At 39.0% G+C, this 17,958-nt stretch overlaps 1 protein-coding gene across 1 annotated transcript in view; it reads left to right on the forward strand.

Annotated features, from left to right (window-relative positions):
• Nucleotides 1-14,944, forward strand: part of arhgap20 (Rho GTPase activating protein 20) — a 41,947-nt gene extending 27,003 nt beyond the window's left edge. The window contains exons 14-15 of the mRNA XM_047370038.1: nucleotides 10,400-10,508; nucleotides 11,697-14,944. Of these exons, the coding sequence (XP_047225994.1) occupies nucleotides 10,400-10,508; nucleotides 11,697-13,330 (1,743 nt within the window). The 3' untranslated portion in view covers nucleotides 13,331-14,944. The remainder of the gene's footprint in view (nucleotides 1-10,399; nucleotides 10,509-11,696) is intronic.
• The last annotated feature ends 3,014 nt before the right edge of the window (nucleotides 14,945-17,958 follow it).

Here is a 17,958-nt window from a genome sequence, read left to right on the forward strand (position 1 = left end):
AAAATTCTGACTAATTATTAAAATCATTTTAATTTTGCCCATCTGTTTTTAACTCTAATGGAGAAAAGGAAAAATAGGGCGCGTCAATCCGTGTATAGAGGCTTCAGTCTTTGAGGGAGCGGTCCTGGGTTCGAGTCCTGAAAGAAAAAATAATAATTTTTGATTGAGGTATAAAACATTTGTGAAATTGTAATAAAGCTTTTAAAGCTAGTCTGAAGGGTGCCATGCCAACCTTTCACCTGACAACCAAAGCTACATTGTGGATTGACAATGAAGCTCAGCTTGCTAGCAAGTTTAGCGTTGTTGTTAAATTAGCTTAAACTGGATGCAAACCTAAATTATTGCAAAAACAGATTTTTGTTATAACAGTTCCCCCGTGACCCACTATGGATAAGCGGTAGAAAATGACTGACTGACTGACAGTTCTTAACTTTTACTAAGTTGACATATATAAACTAATACACCTAATACTTACTGCCCTCCAAAGTTGCCTTTTGTAGTTCAAGATTCTATATATTTTGTCCTAATTGTAAGATCCAGGGATCAACTGCCTTTTAAAACCCTTTTCTTGTTTCTTTTCTAGATTTAACCAACAGAAAACAGTATAATGTGGAATAATCAGCAACTTTTGAGCCAAGTTTTCTGCTTGAAGCAGGCTAGCTGTTTCCTCGTTTCTGAGAGCCCCCCATTCACAAGCCTTCACGTAAAAGCAGTGGCGGATCTAGAAAACTTTACATGTGGGGGCATAGGAGGCGCAAAAGTTCCATTCAAGGTGGCAATGCTGGACCTCTTCATTGAAGTTAATTGATCTAAAAACATATATAGTGACAATTAGAATGATCTAATACAGATTTCACTGCGTTTCTGCACATGGGATTTGCTTTTATTATACATAAAATTATAACATAAATTGACTACATCTATAAAACCTGGACTATCTAACTACTTAACACACCTGTAGACTTGTGCAGATACATCATTCATTGAAATATATAATATCTCTGCACTAAAATGTATATCAAGAATAAATCTATACCAGGTGGTCCAGCTGGATAGGGTGGATTCCCTGACTCTGCCTTCCTTCTCTCCTTCATCAGTTTCTTCTGCACTGTCTTCTTTCTTTCTCTCTGTCTCTGAAAATATTCTCATCCTTACTGCTTATGCCAACATCATTTTTCTAATCTTCACTCATTTCTTCGCCTGTTGCACTTTCAGTGGCCTCCTTCGCCTGTGGCCCTCCTGGTCTCTCTATCATGTCTCAGGTCTGTCTCTTTTTTTCCCAATAAACTGGAAGTGTCTCCATTTTTAAATTTCCTTTTCATAGTGATCTGCAACATGCAATCATCAAGATTTGGAAGAATTATCTCATTTATTACAAGAGTCTATAACGATATGAAACCAGCAATGATCACACTAACACAGGTCACACAAGCAGTTATATTTAGAAATCTTATCCTAATGGAAGCCAATTCATTATTTTCCCGATCTGACCAAATGCATGTAACCTGGTTTTATTGTACCTCATTGCCGTGATATTGATCATACAGAGACGTCAGTGAAACTCTAGCCCCTAAAAAAGAAAAAACAAAAAATTTTTCGTAGCTAATCTGTCCATTAACTGTTATCGTGTGAGCTAAACTGAAAAAGGGAAATATGGTGATGCTCTTAAAAATCACACGAGTCACTGTCGTCAAACTATTAATAAACATATTACACTGTGAACGTTGGTCACTTCAGCTGAGCTTTCATTCATTGCAAACTTAAGTTGCCTTTCCTGTTGTGTGTTAAAACATCACCTGGACAAAAACTGCAGAAACTTGGACAGCCCCGTTTCTCCACTCTGCTGGGCTGCAGACAGATTGCCTCGTTAAAGTGCTTGAGACACACGCAGATACGGCAATGGAGCAGTAAGCAGACAGTGTTTGATGTAGGGTAGTAACTAAGTTTTTCAGCGACCTCAGATTATATCGACAATTATATATTTTTGGTAAATTAATGTTTAATTTGAAGGCTGTTAGAGGCCTTTGGACAAACAAGCAATTAGTAATTACAAGTATTTTAAGGACATAAAAGTAGGGGGGCAGCTGTGGAGAGCCTGAGAGCTGTTGAGCCGCTCCTGCATAGAAGTAGTCATAAAATGAAGTCATTACATTCTTGTATTCTGCCCAGATTAAAACATCTGGGATTACAGCAAGACATAACAGGAAAGTTTAAGCACTTGCAGGTAAACGGTGTCTATTTATCAGGTTCCACACTGTGAGAACTGCTATTAGTTGTCATTACCTCCCAATAAGTCCACTTTTTTTTTTTTTTTTAACTAAACCTCAAGCTTCTGTGTAAAATTGGGAGCTAACTTTATCATTTTTAATATTCCAGGAATGTGCATAGTTAATGAAGGATTTGACTAATATGGAACTTTACACAGCAAGAAATGAATAGAAATAAGTTGAACCCAAACTTCCACTTCTTACAAGCTAGCAAACTTGTGTTAGCACTTCAGTATGACCTCAGGTCAATTTGCCTCTTTTTCCACCACGGTTGATCAAACCAAATTAAACCTGTGACCTCCCAGTGCTACATGTTAATTGAACTCTTTTTCAGAAGAATCTCAAAAAATTATATTGAATTAACAGTTTTCAAAGCAGGTACCAAACATCTGTTGGCAAATATGAACTGATGAACGGTTTATACTAAAGGCCCCTTTGTAGAAGGCACACCGAAAAGTCCTGTCCAGCACCCCGGCAGCACAGCTAGCTGTTAGGAAGTTAGAAAAGTAGCATTTTGAAACTCCTATTTAAACTATAGCAGAAATTGTGAGCATGTTTATCTGTCTTTAAATATCTATGTAGGCATATAATTATTGTAGTGAGTATGTTGCATAGTTTGAAAGTACAAGGCATTGATCTACAATTGCTTAACAGTGCCTGACAACTGATGGCTATCATTATTAAGTTTCTCTGGTAACGCATCTTTTGCTTTTAATTTTTATTTTAAGACAAGGCTTTGGAAAACTAAAGTGCTCTGCTGTATGTTTAGTAAGTGTTTCAATGCTTGCATATTTATGTATAAATGTGTCACATTTGCTTTGCATCCTTTCCTAAAACCTTTATCCTGGTACCAGTCATTTGTCAACAAATCCTAATATATTAACAGTCTTTGTTATATACCTTGTAAATGGTATACTCTTGTGAATCTAAAAGAGATTCTAAAGGTATCTTACTGCACCTTGGCCAGCCAGTCTGACCTGAAGTGGGTCCAGTTCTCTACGAGAGCTGCTTACTCCAGAATTGATCCTGTAGCTCTTAAGAAAATCCAACACACAAATCTTTCTGATTTGTGGTCAGTTTTGATAGTTTATCACAGTGACAATCTTTGTGGGTGGTTTCTTTGCTTATCCTTTCAAATATGTGAGTGAGGCAAAGCGAATGTGTGTGTATTCCTTAGAGTGGTTCATTGAGAAAACATTAAAAGAATTTCCTATACAATCCCAACTCCAAGTATGTGTGGAGCATTGTCACTGAAAACACCCCCTTCCTTCTTTCTTCACACACATATGCATACACACACACACTTGTCAGCACAAAAATCGTCAACACTCTCAAATGCCAGAAGATCTGTTTCACAAATACTCCCCTGGTCACATTTTTCTTGCCACCACACTGGATGTTTGTATGTTCGTTCCAAGCATAGGGAACCTTTTTCTAACGGGGGAGGGGGGATCTTACAAAATAACAAACTGAGATTTGGACACTTTCCACTGGTTCCTAATCTTGTTGGCAGACACGTGGACACTGAGATTTAGCAGATTTTGTTCTGCCCGAGTGTCTGATTCTCCTTCATGCAGCATATAATTTAAATGCTTTCGGCTGAACATAGTTGTGTGGGAGATTCTGAGGTAATTGCAGCTTTAGTTTGTGCACAGTTTGTTTTTCTCTCAACTGTGGTTAAAAAAATTGCTTGCCAGTCTTTTACGTTGGTCTGGTTTGGCTTTTAAAACTGCACGGACTTCTTTATGTCACTGAAACAGGAAGTAGGTGCAAAGCTATTGGTGCTTAAGTGACTTGTGGATAGTAACTGTGTGGCACTGATAAACAGTGCCTTGCAAAACACCCCTACAACTTCTTTCCATTACAAACACAATCTTCTATTTACATGATTGTTTTTTGGGATACACATAATTGTTAACTAAAAGGAAAACCGATTTTTTTTTTTCACATTTGTTTTACAAATCAATGTCAAAGTGTGGCATACATGGCTAATCACCCTCCATTACTCTGACACACGTAATTATAATCCAGTGCAATCAGCTGCCTTCAGAGGCATTGATTGCACTGGGTCACATTAGTAAATAAGCCTCTGGGAGAGCTGCAAAGAATATATCAGTAGGACATTTATTAGTTATTAACTCCACAAATCTGGTTTTTATGGAAAAGTGCCAAGAAGGAGGCTATTGCTGAATGAAACCCAAAATTGCAGTTTGAAAACATATTTGCTGCATCCCCTACATGGACGGTGGCAGAGTACCTTCCTATGAGACCAATATTGAATGTTCTTCCTTAAATGCAAAACACTATGGGTGAAACCAACCGCACATCTCCCTTAACTCACCGTCCCCAGGATGAAATATGGTGGTGGAAGCATCATGTGATGTGAGGATGTATTTTTTTTTTAGCAGGGACAGGGAAGCTGGTACAATGGAATGGTTGAGATCATGTTATTAGCACATTCATGTGTTAGAACGACCCAGTCAAAGTTCAGATTTTGATCCAATTAAGAATCTGTGGCTAGACTAAAAGATTTACTTTCCATTGATCTGACTTGGGTTGAGAAGTTTTGAAAAGAAGATTCTGGATATGCATGTAACATGACAAAATGTGACAAAATTTAAAAGGAGTGAATGCTTTTGCAAGGCACTATATGGATGTGTCTTTGTGCAACCAACAGGTATTTAACACTTAATTGAAATTTTTTCAGTGTTTTTGTGAATGTGGTTAAAAATGTAAAGCTGACATCCAACTGAGGCAAAAGAAGAACAGTTGTGAATTGGCTGCTGATGGATGGATGGCTGAAACCCTACTGGATGCCTGCAGGCTCTCTTCAGCAGTGTGTTGTATCACGTAGCAGCTCTCGCTGAGTGACGAGAAGGAATTCAGGATGAGCAGGAAAGCTGCAAAGTGAAACAGAGATTGGCAAGTCAGAGAAGGATAATATCAGATAAATAACACAGATATTTTTTCTTTTGTCCTTTACCATATTCATTTACAAAGAATTTACAGCAGCCAGCAAAAGTTTCTGGAAATGTTATTATGAACATAAAGATAAAAGTTTTTTAAATATTTATAGTATGTTTTAGCAAACTTTAAAGTGCTTTTTTATTGCTGTAAAAACTTGCCAAACTTAAAAATTGTCAAACTTAATTGTTTCTTGTTCAGAAGAAAAATGTCCATAATTCACTCTTTAGTCTATCTTGGATGCATCTTTGCTAGTTTCTGACCCTCATAAATCACCCACAAATGTCATAGATCTGCAGGCGGCAGTTCAGTAGAATATAAATTGTCGATGCAAATTCGTTTAAGTTTTCGGAAAACTATTTTTGGGCCCGTGTATGAGGTTTCACATTCAATTAAAGGCCTATAAAAACTAAGCTTGGAGAGCCATTTAACAAGTGCCATCTACAGGTCCTTCTCAAAAAATTAGCATATTGTGATAAAGTTCATTATTTTCTATAATGTAATGATTAAAATTTAACATTCATATATTTTAGATTCATTGCACACTAACTGAAATATTTCAGGTCTTTTATTGTCTTAATACGGATGATTTTGGCATACAGCTCATGAAAACCCAAAATTCCTATCTCACAAAATTAGCATATTTCATCCGAACAATAAAAGAAAAGTGTTTTTAATACAAAAAACGTCAACCTTCAAATAATCATGTACAGTTATGCACTCAATACTTGGTCGGGAATCCTTTGGCAGAAATGACTGCTTCAATGCGGCGTGGCATGGAGGCAATCAACCTGTGGCACTGCTGAGGTCTTATGGAGGCCCAGGATGCTTCGATAGCGGCCTTTAGCTCATCCAGAGGGTTGGGTCTTGAGTCTCTCAACGTTCTCTTCACAATATCCCACAGATTCTCTATGGGGTTCAGGTCAGGAGAGCTGGCAGGCCAATTGAGCACAGTGATACCATGGTCAGTAAACCATTTACCAGTGGTTTTGGCACTGTGAGCAAGTGCCAGGTCGTGCTGAAAAATGAAATCTTCATCTCCATAAAGCTTTTCAGCAGATGGAAGCATGAAGTGCTCCAAAATCTCCTGATAGCTAGCTGCATTGACCCTGCCCTTGATAAAACACAGTGGACCAACACCAGCAGCTGACACGGCACCCCAGACCATCACTGACTGTGGGTACTTGACACTGGACTTCTGGCATTTTGGCATTTCCTTCTCCCCAGTCTTCCTCCAGACTCTGTCACCTTGATTTCCGAATGACATGCAAAATTTGCTTTCATTCGAAAAAAGTACTTTGGACCACTGAGCAACAGTCCAGTGATGCTTCTCTGTAGCCCAGGTCTGGGGAATGCGGCACCTGAAACCCATTTCCTGCACACGCCTGTACACGGTGGCTCTGGATGTTTCTACTCCAGACTCAGTCCACTGCTTCTGCAGGTCCCCCAAGGTCTGGAATCGGCCCTTCTCCACAATCTTCCTCAGGGTCCGGTCACCTCTTCTCGTTGTGCAGCGTTTTCTGCCACACTTTTTCCTTCCCACAGACTTCCCACTGAGGTGCCTTGATACAGCACTCTGGGAACAGCCTATTCGTTCAGAAATTTCTTTCTGTGTCTTACCTAGAGACCCTTTTAATGATATGCTAATTTTGTGAGATAGGAATTTTGGGTTTTCATTAGCTGTATGCCAAAATCATCCGTATTAAAACAATAAAAGACCTGAAATATTTCAGCTAGTGTGCAATGAATCTAAAATATATGAATATTAAATTTTCATCATTACATTATAGAAAATAATGAACTTTATCACAATATGCTAATCTTTTGAGAAGGACCTGTATAACAAACAGTGGGCTGTTGTTTGGGAATGAGACAGTGGAATGCCATTTTGCAGACAGATGTCAGAGAAGAGCAACAATCACTGAAGTTATCATGCCTTTAATCCAAATTACTTGGAAAGTTAAATAGTTTCATTCCTCCTGATGCAAATCACTGCAAGGCCTTTGTGGTTATTCTATGGCAAGCGAAGGCAGATCCAAAAGTAGAGGTATTAAGGTGAACATTTGACATCGCTAGTTTGGTCAATTAAGGTGGATTAGAGGAGGGGTGACAGAGGGGATGAGATTTTTGTGAATTTTATATATACAGATATTTTTTTCCCACTGCTTTTTGTGGGAAAAAAAAGTGGTGAATGTATTACTTTTTCTAATATGCAAGAATAATGCGAGACCTCTGGAAGGGAAAGGACATGTTCTTTGCTTTCTTTTTTTATCAAAGTAAAAAATCTGAAGTGTGATATACATTTGTATTCAGCCCTCTTGAGACAATACTTTGTAAAATCACCTTTTGCTGCACTTACAGCCATGTTGGGGTATGCCTTTATCATCTTTGCAAATTTGAAACTGACTGCCATTTTTTTGATTTCATAAATCTATCTCAAGCTCAGCCTGATTTGAATTAAGGATGTCTGTGAGTTGAACTGGCTTAATCTGGACTTGACTGGGCCATTCTAACACATAACTATGCTTGGATCTAAATCGCTTTATTGTTGCTCTGGCCATTGTTCTCCTTGAAGGTGAACCTCCACTCAACTTAACTCTTTTGTAGCCTCTAACAGATATTGTCCCAGTATTTACTGTATTTTGCTCTGTCTGACCAGCTTCCCTGTTCATCCTGAGGAAAAGCACCTTCGCCATGACTCTCCATAGTAAAACGTTTGTTCAGTGGGATTTGCGATGTTAGCTTCCACCACAAAGTGTTTTGCATGCAGGCCATAAAGTTTACATTTTTTGTCATCTGAGCAATGTTCCTCCAAATATTTAGTGTTTACCCTATGTAGCCTACATCACCAAAATGAGGCCTTCACCAAATAGTTGGAGAAAGGATGCACTGAATTTATTTAGTGGTATCAGAGTAAAAAAGCTGAATACAAATGCCTGCCACACATTTTATATTTTTATTTGTAAAAAAGCTTCAAATCTGCTGTACTTTATGTTGGTTTGTCACATAAAATCTTATTGAAATACATGAATGTTTTTAGTTTTAATGCGACAAAATGCGAAAGGTTTACCACTTCTGAATGTTTTTGCAAGCCAATGTATATGTTCATCTCCACTGTATTTATCATGGAGGCAGAGCGGCGGGAACAACAACTCTTGTATAAACCCGACAGGCAGATTTCAGTGGAAACTTCCCACAGTTTGCGACTCTGGTGTTTGTGTAGGACGATGACTTTAGTGTTTAGTACATTTTCTCTGTTTAGTTTAAGAGGTGGTGGCTTCAGACAAGCTTTGGGATCTGTTTGAAGTCTGAGCTGATAGCAAAGCAAACACACTGCCACCATGTTTTTTGAAAACCTCACCTTGTTGGAATGTCCATCCTTCCAGTAAACCAAAATTGTGAGACTTTCTTCGCTCTTAAACATTCAAGTTTGTATTATGAAACACATTGTTTATGGAGTCAAGTCTTCTGGACTTGTCATTCTCATAAAGTTAGCAAGTATCAGAGCTAGAAACTGTGTTACATTAAAACATCAGGGCATTTTCCAGAACTGAGAAGGATGTGTTTGAGAAGCTGTGAATGCAAATACTCTTGCGGGACTTGGGTAGTTGATGTCATCACAGCACTCCTATGATAACCTGAGTGACCAGAAAGCACCGCTTTTGGTAGCTGTTCGAAACCTCTTACAAAATCATTAAGATCATGGTTCTAAACAACAAAGCTGACAGAGTCTCCAGCACCCTGAAGCAGCATCGACATACAACAGTATCTATTGTATTGATAAATGGCATTGGTTACAGGTTAAATGTTTACAGTTATGTATTACCCTCATGATGAAAGGTGTTACCAGAAATTCAAATGTCAAAGTTTAATTGTATTTCTTGCTTTAGAACACATTGCAACATACATAGTAATACCCCTTCAACATTAATCGGAATTTGCATTGTGTTCAATGGTAAATAAGGTTGTACCACTTTAAGTAAATAAGGCCCATCAAAGCATACAGTAGCACACATAATATTCAGATTGTTTGGACATAAAAAAATGAGACACCATATATACACCCTCTCTCAAAATTATGAAAATGCTAAACAGATGTTGGTGCAATGTTCTAATAATAGCAGTACTTAATTTCATACTACGTTGTATGGGTGGTCTGTCTGCATTGATAAAGATTCACTCACCTCAGCATGTTGCTTGCTTGGAGTAGCCGAGATGGGAGGAGGGTTGGACTTATTTTCTCAGTGATTCATCTATTAATTAAATGACCACCTGAGGCCATTCATAGACTGTTTATAAAAGCATTAAACTTTCAGTCTAAGATGGTCAGATGATCAATAATTTTCCTTTTCACTTAGACACTATAAATGTCACCCTCTTGATCCCAATACTGATGCACTACACATAGGGATGTAATGAGAGGAAAAGTTATATTTTGACTATTACATCCAATTCGTCACAGTTATAAATATCATGCTTTTGTTAAAATATGCAAAAAGTGCTGGAAGCATAAAGTCAGTGGTACGAATATCACCATTGTCATCAACATTATCAGTACTGGTAGTAATAGTAATTGATATTTATATGATTAACAGTTTTATAAAATTTATTTTATTGACTAATTACAATCTGCAGTTCAGTTTCATCTACTAGTTACCTTCTGTTGGCACGTTTTAGATTACTGACATTTTTTAGATATAGAGCTGTTTCAAATACTCAAGGAACAGTGAACTGGGTGTTTCCCTTTTTTAAAAGGAACTATTCTGATTGTTCAGAAATTGATCTGTTTGCCATACCCAAAAAATGTATTATATATTTTCTAAGTACATGTTTTTCTTTTCATTAGTAATACTGTGAGAGAATGCTTCATTTCAGGCATTTCCTCCAACTGTGGCGGTCTGACTACGTGATCCTTGCATGCATTTGACTTTGCATTTTGTGCTGATGTGGACACTTTGAAACTGCTTGTTGGCTCAATTTCTGCTGAACTTTGGCTGCTTCCCTGAGGAACTGATTGAACAACTGAAACAATAAACAGCAACTATCCTTCAAAGTGTCTATAAAACAATGAAAAACAAACTGTCAGCAGCTGCAGAAACGTAAATTTAAAAAAATGCTGAAATGTGATTGGCAGTGTGATTTAACTGACCTGTGTTTTTTCTCCACAGGTGTGTGAGCTTGTGCGCTTCCTCATAGAGAACTGCAGGAATCTCCTGGGAGATGTTACCTTATTGTTCAAAGACATTAGCCAGAAGAGCAACAGCGACCATGGATCTGGTAAATACTGAGCCAGCAGACCCAAAATAAAGGGAAAGAGATAAATGAAAGCCAAAATTTCATGTTTTAGTTTGATTAACTTTAATCCTACATGCTTTTAGTCCCATTTTGAGCACAGCAGGGGTAAACTACTAAAACAATTGCTGTGTGCTTTTCAAACATTTATTCCCTTTTTGAAAGTAGTAATATAGCCTCACTGTGTTCTTCCTACAAGTAATGTGCACTGAGACTTACTGTCTCTGTCTGTCTATCTAGCCGAGGTGCCTGGGGTCTTTCAGAACTGTTGATTGTGGTCAGCAGATTGACCTCTAGTAATTTCAGTGCCTGCTAGGGTCACAGGTGCTGATTAAAATGTCTCTGAATACCTTCGTTCATACATAGCACAGATTTTCTTCTTCATGCCAAAAATAACTGTTCGAGGTCAAAGAGCTCACAGCAGGATGAAGCTTTGTCCTTTGTTCTCCACATCTTCAGCAGTGCACTGTGATTTTCAGTTGGGAGGTCCCCTGCTACTTCTCTGAATCCATCCAGAGTAATACTCTGGATATACATATGTTTTAACTGATATTTCTTTGCAGTTTCTGAAACAAATCTCCATCTGTTTCTTTGTTGGATTTCAACCCAAAACCCTGCGCTACCTATGTATGGCATGGGTAGTGCAGGCGCCCTGTACACAAAGCCTATTTGTCCTCCATTCAGCACTTCTGAGTTTCAAATTGCTGCATGTTTGACATGTTTGTGAATAAAGGCTAATAATGCCACAAAATGTTAACAAATTAAAAATAAAAGCTGTAATACCTGTGCTCCAGCAGCTGGTGGCGATTACATCAACATTAGCTACATCAGAATTCAAAAGGAGATTCTGAACATGGCTAAAGTAGCGCCAGGTGAAAGATTTTTCTACAGCAATTGTTGCCCATGTTTTGTTTTTTTTGACAATTTTTACCCTTTCGGGTTAGTTCTTCAACTTTCATTTGATGTTCAATAGAAACAAAGTCAGGACAAGTTTTTTACCCATACCCACTATTGTTGTGGCCTCTAGCTAAGAAAGCCGAAGTTGGCGTTTGCAAACTGGACCCCTTTTTTAAATAATCTCCAAGTCCACAAGTGTATTTAAAAATCCACTTTTAAAGCGATTTTAAAAATCACTTAAAAGTCAATAACCTTTACCTTTTTTTGTCTTTCCAGATGTATCTTCCTTCCAAATGAATGACTCGTCCTACGACAGTCTCGAGAATGAGCTGAATGATGATCCTGAGTCTCCCTACCAGGAACAGTTGCTGCTTCGTGAAAAAGCCAAGCCGGATACCCGCAGCCGGGACTCGGTCATCACTCTGAGTGATGGTGACCCTGAACCAGACCCTGACACTGACCACCTACTGCAGCTCCCCCCTCTGGCTAGACCAAAGAGATTCAGCCCTGCAGTACGACACCCCCGGAACGGCTCGTTGCATGGTCCCAGGAGGCTTCGGAGAAGTTCCGAGCCTGCCTTGGCGTTAGCAAACCTGCCATCTTCCAGCATTGTGATGGTTAACACAGATAACCACCATTTACCTTTAAGGAAGGCAAGCTATGATGCAGCCATGGAAGGAGAAGGGGAGGAGGACGAGGTGTTTGTGGAGCAGGGGCTGACCAGGCTGCAGCTAAACGAGGAGGGCAAGGACAGGTGTGTTCAGAGAGGAGCCAGCAGTGGACGGAGGAAGATGAAGCATGCACCTCTGCCTCCACTGCGACTGGATGCCAGCTGTTCCAGCCTGTCTTCGCCTGCGACTTCTCCAACTGGTTCCTCCCTCAGCTCTTTAGACTCTGCCTTTTCACAGTACTCCACTGACTATACTACGAATGGTGCAGCTACTCAGCAGTCACCCAGAGACTCCCCACCTCAGAGGGACACCCTGCCTCATTGGCAACCATCCGTTCATCCTCCTAGGGGAAACCAAATCTCCTCCCAGTCCCATGGGCTTCACCCGAACACCTGGCTTAAGAAGGACCGCTGCTTGTCTCTAAGACAACCTGATAGTGGACACTTGGAGGACTTGCCTGTGGTAAATGGGAACTCCTACCTAAACAGTAGTGGTTCCTCTGTGCCTGTTGACGATACTGCAGTGACAAATAAAAACTGCCAACAGCGATCTAACAGCCCTCCATCCTACCAACAGGCTCTTATTCAGCTTCAGCGAAACCCCTCTCCTTTTTACAGAGGAGCAGAGAAACCCCTGACTGTCAAAGAGCTGAGGCAGTTCAATGACCAGAGCTGCACTTACAAATGCTCAAACCCAACCTCATCAGACACTCCCAAACTGATAACAGGAATTGAGGTCTCGCAAAGATCATCAGGGACTGAGAGAGTGCAGCCCCCGCAGAGTGTTTTCTATGGACAAAACACCACCACCTTGGTCATCCAAAGGCCAAAATCCCACTCTCTTACTCCTGCTGTGGAAGGTCACAAAGGACGGAAGACTCTTCCCCGCCGAGCGTCTGAGCCTGCTAAGGTCTCTGCTAATTCAGACATCTCCAAGAGCCTTACCCTTAATACACCTTTTGGTAATGGAACGCAGCTGAAGGACAGCAGACTGAGAGCATCAGATGTGAAGTCCAGCAACTCTAAGGCGCAGCTCTGCCTTTCTCCTTCTGCCAACCGGGTGGTGAGGGACTACTTTTCCTCGCAGGGTCAGGAGGATGCTGACTCCTGCATTCGGAGGAGTCAGGAGGTGGCGATAGCGATTGCGCAGGGAAAGAAGGAGTGGCAGAGCAGGCGGTGCAGCGACCCACGACTGGAGGACTTCGAACAGCTCTTCTTTGCAGAAGAGTCATATGTGTAAATATGAACTGTACAAACAAATTGTAAATGGGGGACTGTTTTTTTTTTATCATATGTGGTCCTTTGTGTAAAGCTGTTGACATTATTGGTATTATATTCCCTATATACAGTACATGTTTTTTTATGAAGCAGAGTACTTTAATGGTACTCAGTATTTTAGAAGGTACAAATACGCACCTTAATTATCAAAAAATATTTTCCAAATATCCCTAATATTTAGAAGTGATTTTAGCTCTGACTTTATACATGGTTTATACAGCTATTACAACCTTTTTTACTCGTGGGCTAAATTAGCAGGAAGTGTTTTAGGTTGACATTTGTTATCTTACATTCATGTTTCCATCATCTTTCATAGAAACATCTTTTTTTCTTTTACTTTTTTGTTTCTTCTGAAAAATGAAAGCTGTAGAAAACAAGTCAATGCTCTTTCTGTATATACTAATAACTTAAATTATCAAATTATTTGTACCTTTATGTTTTAACAGGTGCATTTTTTAAACTACACCTTTTCAACAGGAAAAAGCTTTTGTTGCATTTTTGAATTGTTAAGCTATTTTTTCAAATAAGCTGTCCTTTCACTCACACATCAGTGTTCTTGGTATTGTTAGCTCTGGTTTGGATCTGTGACCATGGCAGGAGGGTTAAAAATAGAGATGCACCAATCAGAGATTTGTGGCCGATCTCCAGTCTAAGGTTTTTTGATCTGCATTAACTGATATTTTGCCTAATCTGATGATTGTGGGCTATGATTAATGACACTCATTTGGTGAACACAAAATAATAACACAGTTGACATTTTTATTAATATCCAACATCTAGTTCAGTCTTCAGTGACATTTTCCATTTTGTCAGCTCAAGCTGTTGACCCTTGGTATGGTGCAGTCACTCAGTGGAAAAAGATCAGATTCTTGAGTCTTTAACTGGGAGGTTGGTCAAACAGCTGATTTTCTGTGCAGCTCTACTTAAAATCTCTTTTTAATGTTGCTTTAATAGCACTATATTTTATTAGGAAATCTGCCAATTTAACAGGAATACAGCTCATTGCCTGTATGCCTCCTAGAATCTTCTTCCTCTCGTGTCTTGTTTATACTTGTTAATATCTTAATAAATGACCTAATTCTACTTTATTATTACAACAACAAACATAATTCACTGAATTTAACTCGGTGAACAGGTTTCACATGTTTTTTTTGTTTTTTTTAATGAATTACAACAGAGGAAGGGGATCATTGTCGTGTAAAGTGTTTTTAGTTGTTTGTGCTTTATCCTTGTTTATTATAATTAGCTCCACTAACGTGAATTATGTTCAGCCTGTATAGTTTTGCATATTTATGACATAGATATATGTAAGATTTTTATAATATATATATATATATATATATATATATATATATATATATATATATATAGATATACACACTATCTTGATCCTTCTGGTATGGTTTGCAAAAACAAAATGTGTATTTTTGTACAAGCCAAATCTACTGCTGCTGTCTTAATAGAACGTATATTTGCTACAAAATGCACCAGTTGTATATTGTGTAAATCTGACATCTAATGCTCACAAGAACAAACAAAAATGTGGATTTTAATAAACATTGCTCTTGTGAAACTACTTTTGAAATGTGCAATGATTGTTCTCATTTCTGTGCACGGTGGGATGAAGGGGAAGATACAAATCATTATAAGAACTTTGAACAAATAGAATAAAATGTATTATATGGATTTTAATAAATCGCTTTATAGTCTGTGGGGAAATGTTTTAAAAGGCGGATCAGATGTAAAGAAAGAACCTAATGACAAACACATGCTAGATTACAGGTCCTTCTCAAAATATTAGCATATTGTGATAAAGTTAATTATTTTCCATAATGTCATGATGAAAATTTAACATTCATACATTTTAGATTCATTGCACACTAACTGAAATATTTCAGGTCTTTTATTGTCTTAATACGGATGATTTTGGCATACAGCTCATGAAAACCCAAAATTCCTATCTCACAAAATTAGCATATCATTAAAAGGGTCTCTAAACGAGCTATGAACCTAATCATCTGAATCAACGAGTTAACTCTAAACACCAGCAAAAGATTCCTGAGGCCTTTAAAACTCCCAGCCTGGTTCATCACTCAAAACCCCAATCATGGGTAAGACTGCCGACCTGACTGCTGTCCAGAAGGCCACTATTGACACCCTCAAGCAAGAGGGTAAGACACAGAAAGACATTTCTGAACGAATAGGCTGTTCCCAGATTGCTGTATCAAGGCACCTCAGTGGGAAGTCTGTGGGAAGGAAAAAGTGTGGCAGAAAACGCTGCACAACGAGAAGAGGTGACCGGACCCTGAGGAAGATTGTGGAGAAGGGCCGATTCCAGACCTTGGGGGACCTGCGGAAGCAGTGGACTGAGTCTGGAGTAGAAACATCCAGAGCCACCGTGCACAGGCGTGTGCAGGAAATGGGCTACAGGTGCCGCATTCCCCAGGTCAAGCCACTTTTGAACCAGAAACAGCGGCAGAAGCGCCTGACCTGGGCTACAGAGAAGCAGCACTGGACTGTTGCTCAGTGGTCCAAAGTACTTTTTGTCGGATGAAAGCAAATTCTGCATGTCATTCGGAAATCAAGGTGCCAGAGTCTGGAGGAAGACTGGGGAGAAGGAAATGCCAAAATGCCAGAAGTCCAGTGTCAAGTACCCACAGTCAGTGATGGTCTGGGGTGCCGTGTCAGCTGCTGGTGTTGGTCCACTTTGTTTTATCAAGGGCAGGGTCAATGCAGCTAGCTATCAGGAGATTTTGGAGCACTTCATGCTTCCATCTGCTGAAAAGCTTTATGGAAATGAAGATTTCATTTTTCAGCACGACCTGGCACCTGTTCACAGTGCCAAAACCACTGGTAAATGGTTTACTGACCATGGTATCACTGTGCTCAATTGGCCTGCCAGCTCTCCTGACCTGAACCCCATAGAGAATCTGTGGGATATTGTGAAGAGAACGTTGAGAGACTCAAGACCCAACTCTCTGGATGAGCTAAAGGCCGCTATCGAAGCATCCTGGGCCTCCATAAGACCTCAGCAGTGCCACAGGCTGATTGCCTCCATGCCACGCCACATTGAAGCAGTCATTTCTGCCAAAGGATTCCCGACCAAGTATTGAGTGCATAACTGTACATGATTATTTGAAGGTTGACGTTTTTTGTATTAAAAACACTTTTCTTTTATTGGTCGGATGAAATATGCTAATTTTGTGAGATAGGAATTTTGGGTTTTCATGAGCTGTATGCCAAAATCATCCGTATTAAGACAATAAAAGACTTGAAATATTTCAGTTAGTGTGCAATGAATCTAAAATATATGAATGTTAAATTTTCATCATTACATTATGGAAAATAATTAACTTTATCACAGTATGCTAATATTTTGAGAAGGACCTGTATTTAAAATGGACTGTTGTGGCAAGAGTACTTGCATTTTTAATACCGCAGTGGAGAAAATACCCTGAACGATGCCACTTTTTAAAATGTACCATTTGACTCATCACTAAATCTCACTTCTGCAGTCTGACTGTTTCGCTTCTCCTCAGCCGGCTGGAACCTTGTGTTGCACCAGCGTTGATGGTAGTTTGGTTTTTTTAACCTAAATCTCATTTCCTTTAGCCATTTTTTACCATTTCATAATGAAAAACTGAGTTCGTTTGTTCCCATTTGTCTTGCATTTCTTTTCTTTTGGAGTTTTGATTTTCAATGTGTTTTGCTTTAGATTTTATGCCCTTACTCCTTGGTGTTCCTTTCTCAACCTTCTCTTTTTGTTTGTCCTTGCTCGAAATTTGGAACACAGATGGATGGGAACAACCAGCATCTTTTGCAACCTAGCCCTTTTACTTTGTGCAAGAACTCATTCTGCAATCCCTCTCTTTTAACTGCGGCTTCAATTGTTAAATTTGATAGGTGCAGGTATTTGTTTTACAAAACCATAATATAGATTGATTCCATATTTTTTCCCTACTCAGCTGGCCAAAAACTACATCAAAGTACTCATTTTTTAAAACTTGTTTTTCAGAACCAGAATGATTACCTGTTGGATAAAATTGTGTATTAGATGTGTAATTAGCTGACTAAACCTCTTTTAACAGTAATAATTCAGTATTTTTTGCTAGGGGGTTATAAGTAAATACAAGGCAGATGAAAAACATGTAATCTGCTGTAGGAATACCCAGAAGAAATTCATTTATACAAAAGTACCTGACCAAATAAACAGAATAACGGAGCTGGTAATTTATCAAATCATAAAGATCAATAAATGATAGAGCAATAAAGGATGAAGCATTAGATGTAGCAACTGATATGTAAATGTGTTTATGCATCAAAAATCTTAGCAGTCACAATAACTAACTAATAGAATCAATAATCAACCTATCAGTAGTCACACTAATATAAACTGGACTGGGTCCCTAGACCTGCAGCTCTGAACATGCCTTTTTTCAGCACTATCGATGGGGGCATTTCAGAACAAAAACATTTATTTGACACAGCCTCAAGGTCATCACTTGAAAACAATCGGCTGTTTTTCATCTGGCAGGTGTTGGATGTTCAGTGTTTCCTCTCTCAGGAAAGTGGAATGAGTTGGTAACAGGA

This window comes from Girardinichthys multiradiatus, chromosome 7 (genome assembly GCF_021462225.1).
Source record: "Girardinichthys multiradiatus isolate DD_20200921_A chromosome 7, DD_fGirMul_XY1, whole genome shotgun sequence".
Taxonomy (NCBI): domain Eukaryota; kingdom Metazoa; phylum Chordata; class Actinopteri; order Cyprinodontiformes; family Goodeidae; genus Girardinichthys; species Girardinichthys multiradiatus.